The 15,800-nt window shown below is 42.0% G+C and overlaps 1 protein-coding gene across 1 annotated transcript in view; it reads right to left on the bottom strand.

Moving 5' to 3' along the window:
* Positions 1 to 8,235: 8,235 nt before the first annotated feature.
* Positions 8,236 to 15,800, bottom strand: part of CD109 (CD109 molecule) — a 137,505-nt gene continuing 129,940 nt past the window's right edge. The window contains exons 32-33 of the mRNA XM_070480792.1: positions 15,219 to 15,321; positions 8,236 to 13,249 (exon numbers count right to left, since the gene is read on the bottom strand). Coding sequence (XP_070336893.1) covers positions 13,074 to 13,249; positions 15,219 to 15,321 — 279 coding nt within the window. The 3' untranslated portion in view covers positions 8,236 to 13,073. The remainder of the gene's footprint in view (positions 13,250 to 15,218; positions 15,322 to 15,800) is intronic.

The raw sequence follows: 15,800 nt of genomic DNA on the forward strand, positions 1-15,800 counted from the left end.
ACAAAGGACAGAAATGGTATGGACCTAACAGAAGCAGAAGATATTAAGAAGAGGTGGCAAGAATACACAGAAGAACTGTACAAAAAATATCTTCACGACCCAGATAATCACAATGGTGTGATCACTCACCTAGAGACAGACATCCTGGAATGTGAAGTCAAGTGGGCCTTAGAAAGCATCACTACGAACAAAGCTAGTGGATGTGATGGAATTCCAGTTGAGCTATTTCAAATCCTAAAAGATGATGCTGTGAAAGTGCTGCACTCAATATGCCAGCAAATTTGGAAAACTCAGCAGGGACCACAGGACTGGAAAAGGTCAGTTTTCATTCCAATCCCAAAGAAAGGCAATGCCAAAGAATGCTCAAACTACCGCACAATTGCACTCATCTCAAATGCTAGTAAAGTAATGCTCAAAATTCTCCAAGCCAGACTTCAGCAATATGTGAACCGAAAACTTCCAGATGTTCAAGCTGATTTTAGAAAAGGCAGAGGAACCAGAGATCAAATTGCCAATATCCACTGGATCATCGAAAAAGCAAGAGATTTCCAGAAAGACATTTATTTCTGCTTTATTGACTATGACAAAGCCTTTGACTGTGTGGATCACAATAAACTGTGGAAAATTCTGAAAGAGATGGGAATACCAGACCACCTGACCTGCCTCTTGAGAAATCTGTCTGCAGATCAGGAAGCAACAGTTAGAACTAGACATGGAACAACAGATTGGTTCCAAATAGGAAAAGGAATATGTCAAAGCTGTATATTGTCACCCTGCTTGATCAACTTATATGCAGAGTACATCATGAGAAACACTGGGTTGGAAGAAGCACAAGCTGGAAGCAAGACTGCCTGGAGAAATATCAATAACCTCAGATATGCAGATGACATCACCCTTATGGCAGAAAGTGAAGAGGAACTAAAAAGCCTCTCGATGAAAGTGAAAGAGGAGAGTGGAAAAGTTGGCTTGAAGCTCAACATTTAGAAAACTAAGATCATGGCATCTGGTCCCATCACTTCATGGCAAATAGATTGGGAGACAGTGGAAACAGTGGCTGACTTTTTTTTTCTGGGCTCCAAAATCACTGCAGATGGTGATTGCAGCCATGAAGTTAAAGGACGCTTACTCCTTGGAAGAAGAGTTATGACCAACCTAGACAGCACATTAAAAAGCAGAAACATTACTTTGCCAACAAAGGTCCATCTGGTCAACGCTTTGGTTTTTCCAGTAGTCATGTATGGATGTGAGAGTTGGACTGTGAAAAAAGCCAAGCGCAGAAGAATTGATGCTTTTGAGCTGTGGTGTTGGAGAAGACTCTTGAGAGTCCCTTGGACTGCAAGGAGATCCAGCCAGTCCATCCTAAAGGAGATCAATCCTAGGTGTACATTGGAAGGACTGATGTTGAAGCTGAGGCTCCAATACTTTGGCCACCTGATGCAAACAGCTGACTCATTGGAAAAGACCCTGATTCTGGGAAAGACTGAGGGCAGGAGGAGAGGGGGACAACAGAGGATGAGATGGTCAGATGGCATCACCAACTCAATGGACATGAGTTTGAGTAAATTCCAGGAGTTGGTGATGGACAGGGAGGCCTGGCATGCTGCAGTTCATGGGGTTGCAAAGAGTCGGACACAACTGAGCAACTGAACTGAACTGAACTGAATGGAGACATACTTATTAGCACAGGGAACTCTACTCAATATTCTGTAATGGCCTATATAGGAAAGGAATCTTAAAAAGAGTAGATATATGTATGACTCATTGGAAAGACCCTGATGCTGGGAAAGATTGAAGGCAGGAGGAGAAGAGGACAACAGAGAATGAGATGGTTGAATGGCATCACTGATTCAATGGTCATGCATTTGGGCAAATTCCTGGAGATGGTGAGGGACAGGTAAGCCTGGTATGATGCTGCAGTCCATGGGGTTGGGAGGAGTTGGACATGACTTGGTGACTGAACAACAAACATGTATATATACATGTATATGTATTAAACTATCTTAAAAATAATTTTTTAAGAAAAAATAAAGTAAAATGCACAATAGAAGAGCTATAAGTTGGATCTGTATTCAGGACCTTGCTGCTGCTGCTGCTAAGTCGCTTCAGTCATGTCCAACTCTGTGCAATCCCATAGACGGCAGCCCACCAGGCTCCCCCACCCTGAGATTCTCCAGGCAAGAACACTGGAGTGGGTTGCCATTTCCTTCTCCAATGCATGAAAGTGAAAAGCAAAAGTGAAGTCGCTCAGTTGTGTCCGACTCCTAGCGACCCCATGGACTGCAGCCCACCAGGTTCCTCTGTTCATGGGATTTTCCAGGCAAGCGCACTGGAGTGGGGTGCCAATGCCTCCTCTGATTCATGACCTTATTGACCTCTAAAAGCCTGAAAAGCAACCCCTCAGTAGCTCTTAAGGAAGTGCTCTGAAGAGGCAGGGAGAGAAGCCAGTGTATGCGTGATCTTTGGATAGGGAGTACATGATGTCAAGCACACATCTCAGTAAAATTCCACTAGTCACCAGCAACAGATATCTCAGTTAATGATTTTAGTGCTTTTCTATGTGTGGAAAGATGCAAGAATCTGGGTTTATTAAAATTCTCCCTAAGATATACATAACACTATCTAATGGGCCTGTTTTTCCAAAACACAGAGTACCTATCCTATTTTTCACCCTGAATTCCTTTCAGGGTATACTGTCAATCTATGACTGAAATGCTAAAGACTTAGTCCTTCCAGAACTGGATGGTAGGCAATATTCTTTTACAACATTCATTACTTAGTTAAAGCTAAGAAGAATTGAAATCTTGCTCCTGCAGACTTGGGCAAGGGCAATTAGAAGTTAGACAATGCAATAACACATAGAGACACATTTGCTCATAACTTTATAAATTAAGGAGAACTTTGTATTTAGCACTTAAAACACATGTCTTAAATATCTATAGTGGGGGCTTCCCTGGTGGCCCAGTGGTTAAGAATCCACCTTGCAATGCAAGGAAAACTGGTTCAGTCCCTGGTCCAGTAAGATCCCACATACTTCGAGGCAATTAAGCCCATGTGCCACAACTACTGAGCCAGCGCTCCGGAGCCCTCAAGCTGCAACAACTGAACCCAGGTGCTGCAATTACTGAAGCCCAAACACCCAGAGCCTGTGCTCCACAAGGGAAGCCACCTCAATAAGAAGCCTGCACACCACAACAATGAGTAGCCCCAGCTCGCCGCAACTAGAGAAAGCCCGCACACAGCAGTGAAGATCCACCATAGCCAAAAAATCAAATGACTAAATAAATCTTAAAAATATATACATCTATAGTGAGGATCAGCTAAAATTCTCCAAATACCATAACTGAAATTTAATAAGGCACCTGATGGTTATGCTCAGAACAAGTCCATATTTCTCCATCTTCTATATTTCTTTCTTTCCATCCTTCCCCCCTTACCTCCTGTAACTCCATTCCTATAGTTTATTTATTCATGTGGATACGTTCTTAATTGCAGTTACATCAAATTCTACCAAGTAGTTAAACATTTATGAATATCTAGTAAGCTAGAGGTAGTGTTTGGGGCTGTAAGAGATGAAACATGAGTGTGATAAGACGGCAATTAGTATCTGCCATATTACAGTTTAGAAGAATGCCAAGGCCTTTAGTACATATCTTTATGATTATTATTTTCTTATTATTTATAAGTATACAGTTCAGAACCTACAGAATACTCTGGACACATGAACTAGATAGCATTTACCATAAATATGGAAACAGAGAAAGTCTGTGATATAGGACGAGAGCATTGGTTCAAAATGTGGTATGTGAATCAAGACTGTGTGCGTGTGTGCACGCACTCTTTGAGACCCATGGACTGCAGCCCACCAGGCTCCTCAGTCCATTGGATTCTCCAGGCAAGAATAGTGAAGTGGGTTGTCATGCCCTCCTCCAGGGGATCTTCCCAACCCAGGGATCGAACCCACCTCTCATGTCTCCTGCATTGGCCAGCAGGTTCTTTACCACTAGTACCACCTGGGAAGCTACTAACACCAATAAAAACAATTAGTTCAAGTCCAAGGCAATATATTAATACTTAAAAGCTAAATTGTACACTGAGACCCTAAATTAGCCATGGTAAATTCCCAGCTCAGGTGCCACCACCTGGCCCTGCCTCCCCTACAGACATTCACAGCTGACTCTGGCTCTTATGCTCAAGAGGTTCCAACTCTTATCAGTGGGTCCAGGTTGTGTGTGCACTCAGTTGCGTCCAACTCATTGTGACCCCTTGGACCATAGCCCACCAGGCTTCTCTGTCCATGGAATTTTTCTAGGCAAGAATACTGGAGTGGGTTGCCATTTCCTCCTCCAAGAGATCTTCCCGACTCAGGGATCAAACCTTCATCTCCTGCACTGGCAGGCAGATTCTTTACCACTAGCACCACCTGGTTAGTGGCCTCAAAATCCCTTGCAGAACCCCTCCAGACCATCATTATCAAATGATTATAGCTAGTATTCAAGAGAGCTCTATTCACCATCACTGTCTCAAATGGAGAGCAGCTCCAGTCTTCCTGCCTGGGAGTGAAGGGGTGTGGGCAGGGATGCTGAGAGCAAAGGATAAATGTGGGCGCTTAGCCTTCAGTGCTCGGTCAACTGCTGTTCCTGAATGCCTGGTACTTGCCAAACAGAAGTCCTGATTTTCCTCTTAAATTGCAAAGGTAAAAAAACAGAAGTTGTAGAACTTGTCCCCAGAACTTAACCTCTCTGGGGAGCTTATTAGTTTCTTAGGACTGCCGTATCAAAGTACCACAAACCAGGTGGCTTAAAATCACAGTAAACTATTGTCTCACGGTTCTGTAGCGCGGAGTCTTAATCCAAAGTGTCAAAAAGACGTTGCTCCTGAAAAGGAGCATTCTGAAGGCTGCAGACGGATGCTTCCTTGCCTCTCTCCAACATCTAGTCTTTGGGCACTCTTTGGCGTTTCCAGGCTTGCAACCCCATAACTCAAATCTCTTCCTTTGTCATTACGTGGCGATCTCCCTCTGGATCTCTGTCTTCATGCAGCCGTCTTCTTTTATAATGCAACTACCCTATTTCCAAATAAGCTCACATTCTGGAGTACCGGGGGTTAGGAGTTCCACATGGCTTTTGGAGAACATGATTCAATCCGTAACCAGGGCTCAACCAGAAAACCTCTTCACCCCTACCATTTTTAATAATGCAAAAAAAAAAAAATGCAATGGATAAGATACCAATTTAAAAAGCGTCAGCCCCCAGTGATCATGAGCCTCTGCTTAACAATTCTAAGGACCATGAAGTTCCAGCACCTGAAATTGATTCCCCCTGACACCTGCCCAAATCGGCCCACTTGTAACAATTCTGCAATGTGAGCTTGCAGGTGGCAGCCTCTGGGATATTTGAAGGAAAGTGTACAAGTCCACGTGGTTTCTTTCACCAGCTCAGTGTCCCTTCCTCTTTCATCCTGACACCTTTATGGCTGATCTGTCCCGTATGGGCTCCAGTTGGTCTTCCTTCTTAAACTGTGATATTAGTCACCAGGCAAAACACCCTGAAACATGCAGGGTATACTGAAATGAGTCACGTCCCTTGTTGAGAAACTGGAGGCATTTGCTCTCTTGTCACTGACTCGGAAAAAAGCCATCCGGTCTTTTACTGTGTGTCCTGCCAGTTGATGTCCCCCTCATGCTGAACGTACGCAGTTCTCCAAACTTCGAGAAAATCAAAGAGAGTAAAAGTCTCTACCCATCAGAGCAAAGAATCTTCCAAAGTCCTCTCATTATTCTTCCCTGGGGACATGACCTCACAGGTGAACAGACAGAAGAGAGAAGGCTCTGGCTTTCAGCTCATGGGACGTGAAGAAGAAGCTGAAGGCAAAAGGGGAGACACAGTGCTTGCCTGAGAGGGAGTCACTGACAGAGAAAGCGAAAATGATGGGAACTTCAGGATGCAGAACAGATGGCAGACATGGGAAGAAAAGGGAGGCTTAGGGGTGCCTCAGGGACGCACCCACAATGTGCTCTGCCAGGTCAGGAGGGGTCCTCGTGGGCACGTTGCAGAGTTCGGGAGGTGGTGCCTCACGTTCCAATACAGTCAGTGGGATCAACAAAACTAGATCAAGGGGTACAATACCCCCATATGTGAACCTCCATAATCTGGATTCATCACTGGTAACCTTGAATACAGGCTTCCCAGGTGGCTCAGTGGTAAAGGATCCACTAGCCAATGCAGGAGATGTGGGTTCCATCCCTGGGTCAGGAAGATCCCCTGCAGAAGGGGATGGCAACCCACTCCAGTATTCTGGCCTGGAGAATCCCACAAATAGAGGAGCCTGGTGAGCTACAGTCCACGGGGTCACAGAGTCAGACAAGACTTAGCGACTAAAACAATAGCAACAACCTTGAATACACCGTTACCTGAACCTTCTTCAAGGACCCATTTTGAATCACCTTAGCAGAAACGATGTCCTGGCAGGAGTAGGAAGGAGAACCCATCCACCCCAGCACAGCACCCCATCTCGTCCACTGTGAGAATCAGAGATGACGTCAGAGCACTGTGAGCTTCAAAGGGACCCACCCAGAAGGAACAACTCAACTGGAGAGTGGGAGAATTCCTTTACTTTCTACCCAATGTTACGCACATCAGCTCAGTCACTCAGTCGTGTCCGACTCTCTTCGACCCCGTGGACTGCAGCACGCCAGGCCTCCCCATCCATCACCAACTCCCAGGACTTTACTCAAACTCATGTCCCCTGAGTCAATGATGCCACCCAACCATCTCATCCTCTGTCATCCCCTTCTCCTCCTGCCTTCAATCTTTCCCAGTATCAGAGTCTTTTCCAACGAATCAGTTCTTCGCATCAGGTGGCCAAAGTATTGAAGCTTTAGCTTCAGCATCAGTCCTTCCAATGAATATTCAGGTCTGATTTCCTTTAGAAAGGACTGGTTTGATCTCCTTGCAGTCCAAGGGACTCCCCAGTCTCCAACCTAAGTTTTCTCGTGTTGAGATACAGATTTATTTGTTGATCTAAATATTAATATCGTCTCAGTGATTCCAATGACTTAAGGAATTCATTGACATTGAATTGAGACATTAAATTAATTAACTAGAGTCATGAAGCTGACTCAGTGATCTAGAAGTTCCCAGCATCATTTAGCTAAGGAATTTCTCAAATTTAGAACTGCTGATATTTGCCCCTCTTGATACGTGCCCTTTGTTGTGGAGTCAGGCACTGCAGGATGTCTAACAGCATCCTTGGTCTCTACCCAGTAGATGCCAGTAGCACTGTGTTCAGTTGTGACCAAAAAAAAAGAAAAAATCTCCAGTCATTGCCAAGTGTCACCCAGTTGAGAACCATTGTATTGTCCTTAGCGGGCTTCCCAGGTAGCTCAGTGGTAAAGAACCTGCCTACCAATGCAGGAGATGCAGAAGACGTGGGTTCAATCCCTGGGTCAGGAAGATCCCCTGGAGTAGGCAATATCTGCTGGCTCCAGTATTCTTGCTTGGAAAATTCCATGGACAGCAGAGCCTGGAGGACCACAGTCCATGGGGTCCCAAAGAGTCAGACTGTGTAGGCATGCATGCTATCTTTAACATTTCACAGAAGCCTAGAAAATTTGTGGCAAGAAAAGTGTTAACACCAAGGAGAAATCAGGAAAATAAACCTGAAATGTTGGTCTGCGGACGCAAGAGTCCACGCCTCCATTTTCCTGGGTATACAAACTGAGCATTCCATGTGCTCAGTCCCTCAGCCGTGTTCGACTCTGTGGCCCATGGACTGTAGCCCACCAGGCTCCTCTGTCCATGGGATTTCCCAAGCAAGAACACTGAAGCCGGTTGCCATTTACTACTCCAAGGGATCTTCCCAAACTAGGGATCAAAACTGCATCTCTCATGTCTCCTACATTTGTAGGCAGATTCTTTACCACTAGCGTCATCTGGGAAGTCCGTGCATTCTGTATTTCTGCACAATTTCCAGAAGCTAAGTGAGTCCTCACCTCACATCTTTCACTTGTATATCACTTACCTCTTCACACATCCCACTCCAACAAGTGCAAAGAATGAGGAGGGAAGTGAAGGCTACTGGTGGCCAAGTTTCTCTCCTTTCATTATGTCAAAATCTAACACAATAATCACCCCTCAAATCTACTCTCAGACATCCCATTCCTCTTCATTAAATAGGTTTAGGTAAAAGAGATGGGCTATACATATGATACAAAATAAAAACAGCACTGGTAATAAATCTATGGAAATTTTCATTTTTATTGATAAAACATGATTTTCTATTGAATACATAATCAAGTACAATTAACAATATAACAATACTCTAACATTTAAAATTTAAGCTTTCAGAATCACCCTGGTTCAATATATAAAGCTTTAGTTTCTGTGAAAATGTTTTATTTCAATAGTATCCTTCTTATATGCCAACAAGGTCTTAAAATAGATTTGTGAATAAAATTTTATAAAGCCTACTGTGTACAAAAGAAATTGACTCTACCACATCAACTGCACCTCAGTAGAAATCCAAAACATAAAGGTTTGAGGGACCAGAATACAGCCACATTCTATTAACTATATCAAAGATAAATCTTAAAGATCTATAAGTGGAACATGGAACTATGCTCTACCACTGATTCAATACCCTGACAGAAGAGAGGTAAATCATGGTCTCGTGATACAGAATTTTTTCTTAAATATGTACCAATATCATCTTTATTACAAAGACACACACATACCAATGTGTAAGTGTCCTGTGAAGTGAGAAACTCAGAAATCACCCAGGAAATGTCTATTTTCCTGTATTATAACTATTGAAATGAAATGGCAACATTTTATGGAATGATGCATGTGGCACTCTTATGATGAGGCACATGAAAACACAATTCAATGTCTAGAAATAGTTTTGAAACAAGCCTACCCACAACTGATATATTTATTAAAAATGTATATTTATTGCTTAGTTTCCTGAAGAAAGTAGTGATAAAAATAATTGTACCTCAAATTACTCCCAACACAACTTAAGATATTTAATATTAACATGAATATCAATTGAGTAGATGACAGGAAATTTTTAAGTTCTAAAATGTGCTATGCTTTACTGGAATTTGAAAACAAACAAAAAATAGAATATTCTTCTAATAGAAGCCTTTTAGGGTATATAAGTGTATATATACTTATATACTTAGGGTATATAAGGTTCTGAAGCTTCTCCAAGAGTCAGTCCACTAACTGTCTCAAATTTACAAAATGCAAGAAAATTATGCACCCAAGAAAAAGTAATGGCACCAGGACCCATGGGAGCTACTTGACGAACTCCAAGTAAGTACTGTCTTTATGATAAAGAACCTTGTCAGGGAGCTATTTACAACATATTTTTATAAAAATCAATATTAAACTCCAATAAAGCAAATTAGAAATGAGGTTGTTACAAAAAACTCCAGATTACATGCTGGAAGACTAATAAAATGGCTCCTTTAAAGAATGATAAAGAAAAATCATAGCTCCAATTTTTAAAACTGGATGGTCAGAAACGTTGAATGACATCAAAATGAATGATATCAGAATAACTGAATTGAATCAAAATAATCAAAATAAAGATTACTAGCATTCTGTTGCCAGAATATTTGTAACTAAATTTAACATAAAAAGAAATTATGGTTAAATATAGCCTTTTTAAAAAAAATATTACACTCAGGCTCAAAAAATGGAAACAGGGAGAATTACGCTATGTACAACTCTGAAAATTCCCACATGTAGAATATAGCATTGCATATGTAAGCAACAAATTGTTAGGCAATAAGCATATATCTGGATTTTAACACAATGTTCCACAGATTATAATATAACCAAAATACTAAACCAAAGTTATTGTTAGAGTATTTTTAAAATCTTACTAAAGTATAATGGACAATACAATAATAGGAATTTTTTCATTGACCCAACATATTTTAATGGGTCTTAATTACTTTTTTAGAATTATAACTGAAGGCAGTAACGTGTTGAAACCAAATATAATAGTGTTGATCTGTCCTTGAATTTATGTGGCTACTAGTTATTCCCAACATTCCATGTCTGGAACCTCTGGTCAGTCAAAACTGGAAGCAACATATGCTGGTGTCTTAATAATGAGGTTCCCACTCGGCAGGAAAGAAGGAGAGACTTCAGATTTGTAGCAGTAAGTGAAATTGAGGGCACTGGAGAAGTTTCACCATCAGGAAAGTAAAAGGCACAACAAGGTTTCTAATTGTTACTCACAGCATGTGAAGAAGAGTTAATAATGTCGATTCCTGCTACTACTGCTCTCCTTTAACCCAGATGCCTGTGGCTTTTTTGGACCCTCTTCATCCCAGCCCACGGCTGTCACAGAGGCTGCCTCCGAGCAGCGTGATGGAGGAAGACGCAGGCATCCCCTCTGCCCGCGCACCTCCAACCATGGACCGCCCCGCCCCACTGCGTCCCCTCCTGCTCTTCCTCCTCAATCCCATCCTCCTCCTCACCTTCAATACGTTTTAATACATCTGTAATGTATTTTTAACATTAAAATATTAGTTACAAGGTAAGTGTTTAACCCAAAACTCTGAAATAATTCACAAAAAAAAAATCAGATCTCTAGTTTTTAAATGAGGAAATACATTTTTTAAAATGTACACCATCTTTCAACGGCTTTCCATTCTTGTGTTTCCTAAGATTCTATACTTGAAGTCTGGAATGAACAGTATATACAGAATCGAAAGCTATTGATGGGTAGTCTGAGTTTCTCTGGGCAGCGGGGTAGGGGAAGCGGGATCCTTTGCCAATATCCTCCTCCAAGTTCATTTTAAGATACTTTCACCTCCAAAGAAGTCCTAACATATAAAAGCCAAAAATCCCACACAGGAAAGCCCAAACCCAAGTGTCTTTTTCAGATCAGACTGTTTCAAAGGGGTAACACAACTAAAAACTTTTCCCCACTTGAAAGTATATACAAGAAAATTATATATTTGTTATTTAACTGCCTTCTCTCCATAGACCATCCTCTAAGGACCTATTTTCTACATTCAGGATTTAAGCTTTAAAAGCCTGAATATTAGTAATTCCTACCTTTGTGTCCAAAATATCCATAAGCAACCCATGAATATCCACTCCACTGTAATTTCTTTAAATTCACTAAAATAAAAATATTCTTTTCAAAATTCACTTTAAAATATATTATTTGTATATTTTAATTTTGGATTTATTTTTAAACAGCTGAAAATAGTATAACGCAGCTTCTTTGGAGCCCATGACAATTACATTTCTACATCCCCTTGAGATAAATGCTGAGTTCAGGAGTAAAATTAAACCACTTTTTGAATTTAGTAAAAGATCTTTACATTTTTTGATGTATCTAAAATATTTCAATATTTTTCAATAGGAAAGAAGAAAGAAAGAAGGCAGGGAAAGGAAGAATGAAAAAAGAAAGAGGTGACAAAAGAAGACAAACAGAAAAAGGAGAAGAAAGGAATCTTTCTTTAAAACGTCACTCACATAAAAGAGTATTATCCTTCTGAATACCAGGTAACCAATGAGCCAGATGCTCAAAATTCAAGAATCTTCTGTAAGGTTCAGAGCAAGCATTAGATGTCAGTGGACAGCTGGTGGTCTGACGCTCAGACACCTGAATCTAGAAGGTTCCACAGGACCCTGGCCAACACTGTACAGTGCTTCACCCCTCTCTGACCCCCATCAAACCCCAGCTTCTTTCCCAGACCACAGGGAGGTCAGTCTGCTGCATCTCGTTCAGGATTCGGTTGTGTCCCCCTGGTGGCTCAGATGGTAAAGAATCCTCCTACAATGCAGGAGACCTGGGTTCAAGCCCTCGGTTGGGAAAACCCCCGGGAGAAGGGAATGGCTACCCACTCCAGCAATCTTGGGGAGAATGCCATGGACAGAGGTGCCTGGTGGGCTACAGTCCACGGGGTCGTAAAGAGTCAGACATGACTGAGTGACTAACACTTTCAGTTTCCAACTGAGCATCCCCCATGAGTTGTCACATGTGTCTCCTGGTCTAGGATCTTCTTGTCCAAGTCCCATAAGGCACATGTGGCAATGCTCTCTGACCCTCAGCCTGAACAATCCTGCATGTGGGGCTGGGTTCACAGAGAACATCACCCAGGGCTCCTCTGATCACTTCCCAGTGACCCCAACCTCTGAGCCATGGGCAGCACAGCAAAGCCCAGTCTCTCTGCTTCCCTCCAGAGGGAAAACAGGCGAAAAGCAAGGGATAGGGTATGCAACTACATCTGGAGTGGAACAACATCACTTTCCTTAAAAAAAAAAAAAAATCACCACCTCCATCCTAAAGAAAAACACTATATCTGATCAAGAAAGATGTAGAGACCATGGGGTTCCCAGGGGGTCACTAGTGGGAAAGAACCTGCCTGCCAATGCAGGAGACGTGGGTTCAATCCCTGGGCCGGGAAGATCCCCTGGAGGAGGGCATGGCAACCTCCTCCAGTAATCTTGCCTGGAGAATCCCATGGACAGAGGAGCCTGGCAGGTTCATAGGATCAAAAAGAGTTGGACAGGACTGAAGCGACTTAGCACAGCTCAGCACAGCACTGAGGCAGCTGGGATGGGTGGGGTGGGCAGGGGTTTGGGGTGGATATGGAAGGCACAGAACAAGCTCTTCCCTTGGGCCTTTTCACGGCTACTACTAAAGCAGAGACTGACATACAGCAGTGCTTAAGAATCCAGGCTCACTCACTTCTTCTAAAAAATGAAAAGAATCATCTAAAATAATGCATTTATTCTGGAGAAAACACCACCTCCAAAAAAAATCCTAAAAGATTTTAAGAGGGGAAAATAAAAGAATACAGCTGCAATAATTCTTATTTTTTTGTTCCACACAGAAGTCAGGGGGGAAAGAAAAGATCTACGCAGCTACACATACAAGGACCTGTTGTTATTAATACGTCTCCCCCACTTCTACCCGCCTCCCAACTCATAAAGAGAAAAACATTTATTTTCCAAACCGAGGTAATATCTGATTATGACGACAAGACAGTCACGTGTGGCTTTTGGAAATGCAAGTGTTTCATGGAGTCTTCAGGAAGCAAATCACGGCCAAGGCTGCAAGGAGAGCAGAAGCGCGGGGCAGAGGAGGAGGAGGCGGGCGGCCAGGCGCGGGAGGCCGGCCGGGGCCCGCGCGCAGGGGCCGCAGGCGAGCGCGTCCCCGCAGAGGTCACAGGAGGTCAGCTGCGCCCTGGAGTTGTAGCTTCTCACCGCTCGCCGCCCTGTTCAAAGAGGCAGACGTCGCTTTAGATGCCTCCTGCGTTTGGAAACGGGTACTCTGCCAAAACTTAAGAGCCTATCGATACACTTTTCTGAGTTTTCCATTCTTCACATAATCTTATTTTTCTTTACAAGAAAAACAGCAAAACTGCCAGGAGCCCAAACTGCGAAGCAAGTCCAAGAGAGAAACGGTGCTTTCAAGTGCAATTTCTGTACCACCAGCAGCTGGCTGGCATTAAAAGAGGAAAAAACAGACCCCAGCTGCAAGGCTCAGGTCAAGCGCAACCTGAAACCCTTCCTGGAAAGGGAAAGGCTGTACCTTGAGGGTGTTTTAGCCTCCTTGAGACTTCATTTTTGGACGATATTTTCTATGCCTTCAAGTAAAGTTCTAATCCTTAGAACTACTGAAGAGAAATGTTTACGTGGACTTTATTTTAAAAGGCAAAAATGTGAAAAGAACTCTGTGTGACGCCTTGTTCCAGCGTCTTAAAATGTTAAGCTCATAGTCTCTAAAACTACTGAACTTGAGTATATTTTATAGTACAAGCTAATATTTTAAAAACTATATAAAGCACCAATAGCATTATAATAAACTTACTATAAGGCATAAATGATTTTAATTTTTACAGTTTTTAAGAAACTTTCTATTTTCAAATTCCTTCATGGCTTTTCATTGTTTTAAATATTATAAATATGCTTTCTGACTCTATAGAGTTTTTCAGAATGGGTTTTATTATCGTGATCTTACCCATGTTGTCATTTTAAATGCCCCCCAATACATAAGTCATTTTCCACAAAAAAAAACTTTATGGAGACTGAATCTTTTTTGCTTCTTAAATGTTTAAAATATTCTCCATACACCTGAGAAATATCAGTTGGAGAATCTTTCAACTAGATTAAATAACAAATTTGGATAAATTTGTTATTTTGTCACTGAGTCTCTACCTGAGTCTTTCATCCTTTCATCAGAAAAAAAAAAAAAAAATGCTGCATCAGTTTGTCCCGTTAATGTCCCACAAGAACTGGGTGAATGCTCTACCCCAACTCCAATAGGAAGCAAAAGAAGAGAGGAACTGGCTTGTTGACTTAGAAGGAGAGCAAGGTGGTGCTACCTCTTGAATACCCTGCAGACTCCAACCATGCGAACAGGTCCTCATACTCTAAAGTGTAATTATCTACAGCTGCCTGGGACATGAAAATGTTCACGATTCTCATGCATTCTGATGATTCTGAGCCGCTAGGAGTGCTCATTCAGGACGAATGTGATTACAAGCAGAAATGTTAGCCTGCAGGTCTCACACTGGTGAAAAATCACTCCCTGACTGAACAGAGACTTGTCCTGATCAGCTTAGATGACCTCCAAACCAGATCTCTGCTTTCACATAATAAATTTCTAATATTTTATAAAGTAAAAGTTACCAGTAAAATCAAAGCAGCTCAAGGTATTTTTCAGACTATATTTTTCTTGAAATGATAAAAAAAAAAATCTGTTATAATAAATACATTTTAGCAAAACAAGACTCCCTTAGTGAAGAAACAGCTAAATCCCACTGAGGTTTGCCAACACGGATGCTGTTCACGTTCTCTCCTGAAGAAGTCTTGTTTTAAAACCAGAACCAGATGGAGTGGGTGCTTGGAACAAGAGAAGAACCTTGGAAACAAAACATAACTGGACTCTCTGTGTCCGTTTTGTAGTTGTTGCTTTTTTTTAATTTTAACTGTGAGTTGAAAACCTTAAATATTATGAGCAAAAACATCATTTTAATATATGCAAAATACTATCTTGTGATTATATTTTGTAAATTATCAGTTGTCTTCATTTAAATGGAAAGCTCACCTCCTGCTGCACCACCTCCTTCACTACCCCCAACTATACCCTCCCCCACAAAACTAATTCAATAGAAGGCCACTTTGAATGAATGAAAGCCTGGCTTAACTCCTAAAGTACTGGGAACTCCAAAACACACTTACTTGGTTCATAGTAGTCCACTATGGACACTGAAGCATCTTGTGTATTTGACACTCTAAAGCTTCTCACAGCAGGAATATCAACACAAAACTGGGTTTCATTTACCTTGAAAAATACAGAAGACTTTTAAAGGGATGGCAGGCTGTGCTCATGATAAAAGACATTTCTTTCTCTTATCATTTATCAAACAGTTATAGAAATTAACATTTAGGCAGCATTTCTACACACCCAGTACTGTGGTAAGCACTGTACATAAATCACATCATTTATTTTGTAAAACAATCTTTGCATGATCAGTATGGTTCTTACTTCCATTTTACCAAAACAGATACTGAGAATTAGAATGGATAAGGATGCAGGAGCCCAAGGTGCATGCCCCTGGCCTTGGTGCTTCAGCGAAACCGTTCTCTCAGGCTTGCACTCCATCCCGGTTGCTGCTACTGACTCACCCCAGTCCCCTTCTCTGGAGAATCACCCTCAGCTCACGGGAGCCACCTCATCCAAGAAGTGAAGTAACCTCAGAGTCAGGGGAGAGCAGTTCCCAACCAGTAACTGACCAAGATGGGGTACAAAAGGCCAGCCTC

The sequence above is a fragment of the Odocoileus virginianus genome, chromosome 19 (genome assembly GCF_023699985.2).
Source record: "Odocoileus virginianus isolate 20LAN1187 ecotype Illinois chromosome 19, Ovbor_1.2, whole genome shotgun sequence".
NCBI classification, from domain to species: domain Eukaryota; kingdom Metazoa; phylum Chordata; class Mammalia; order Artiodactyla; family Cervidae; genus Odocoileus; species Odocoileus virginianus.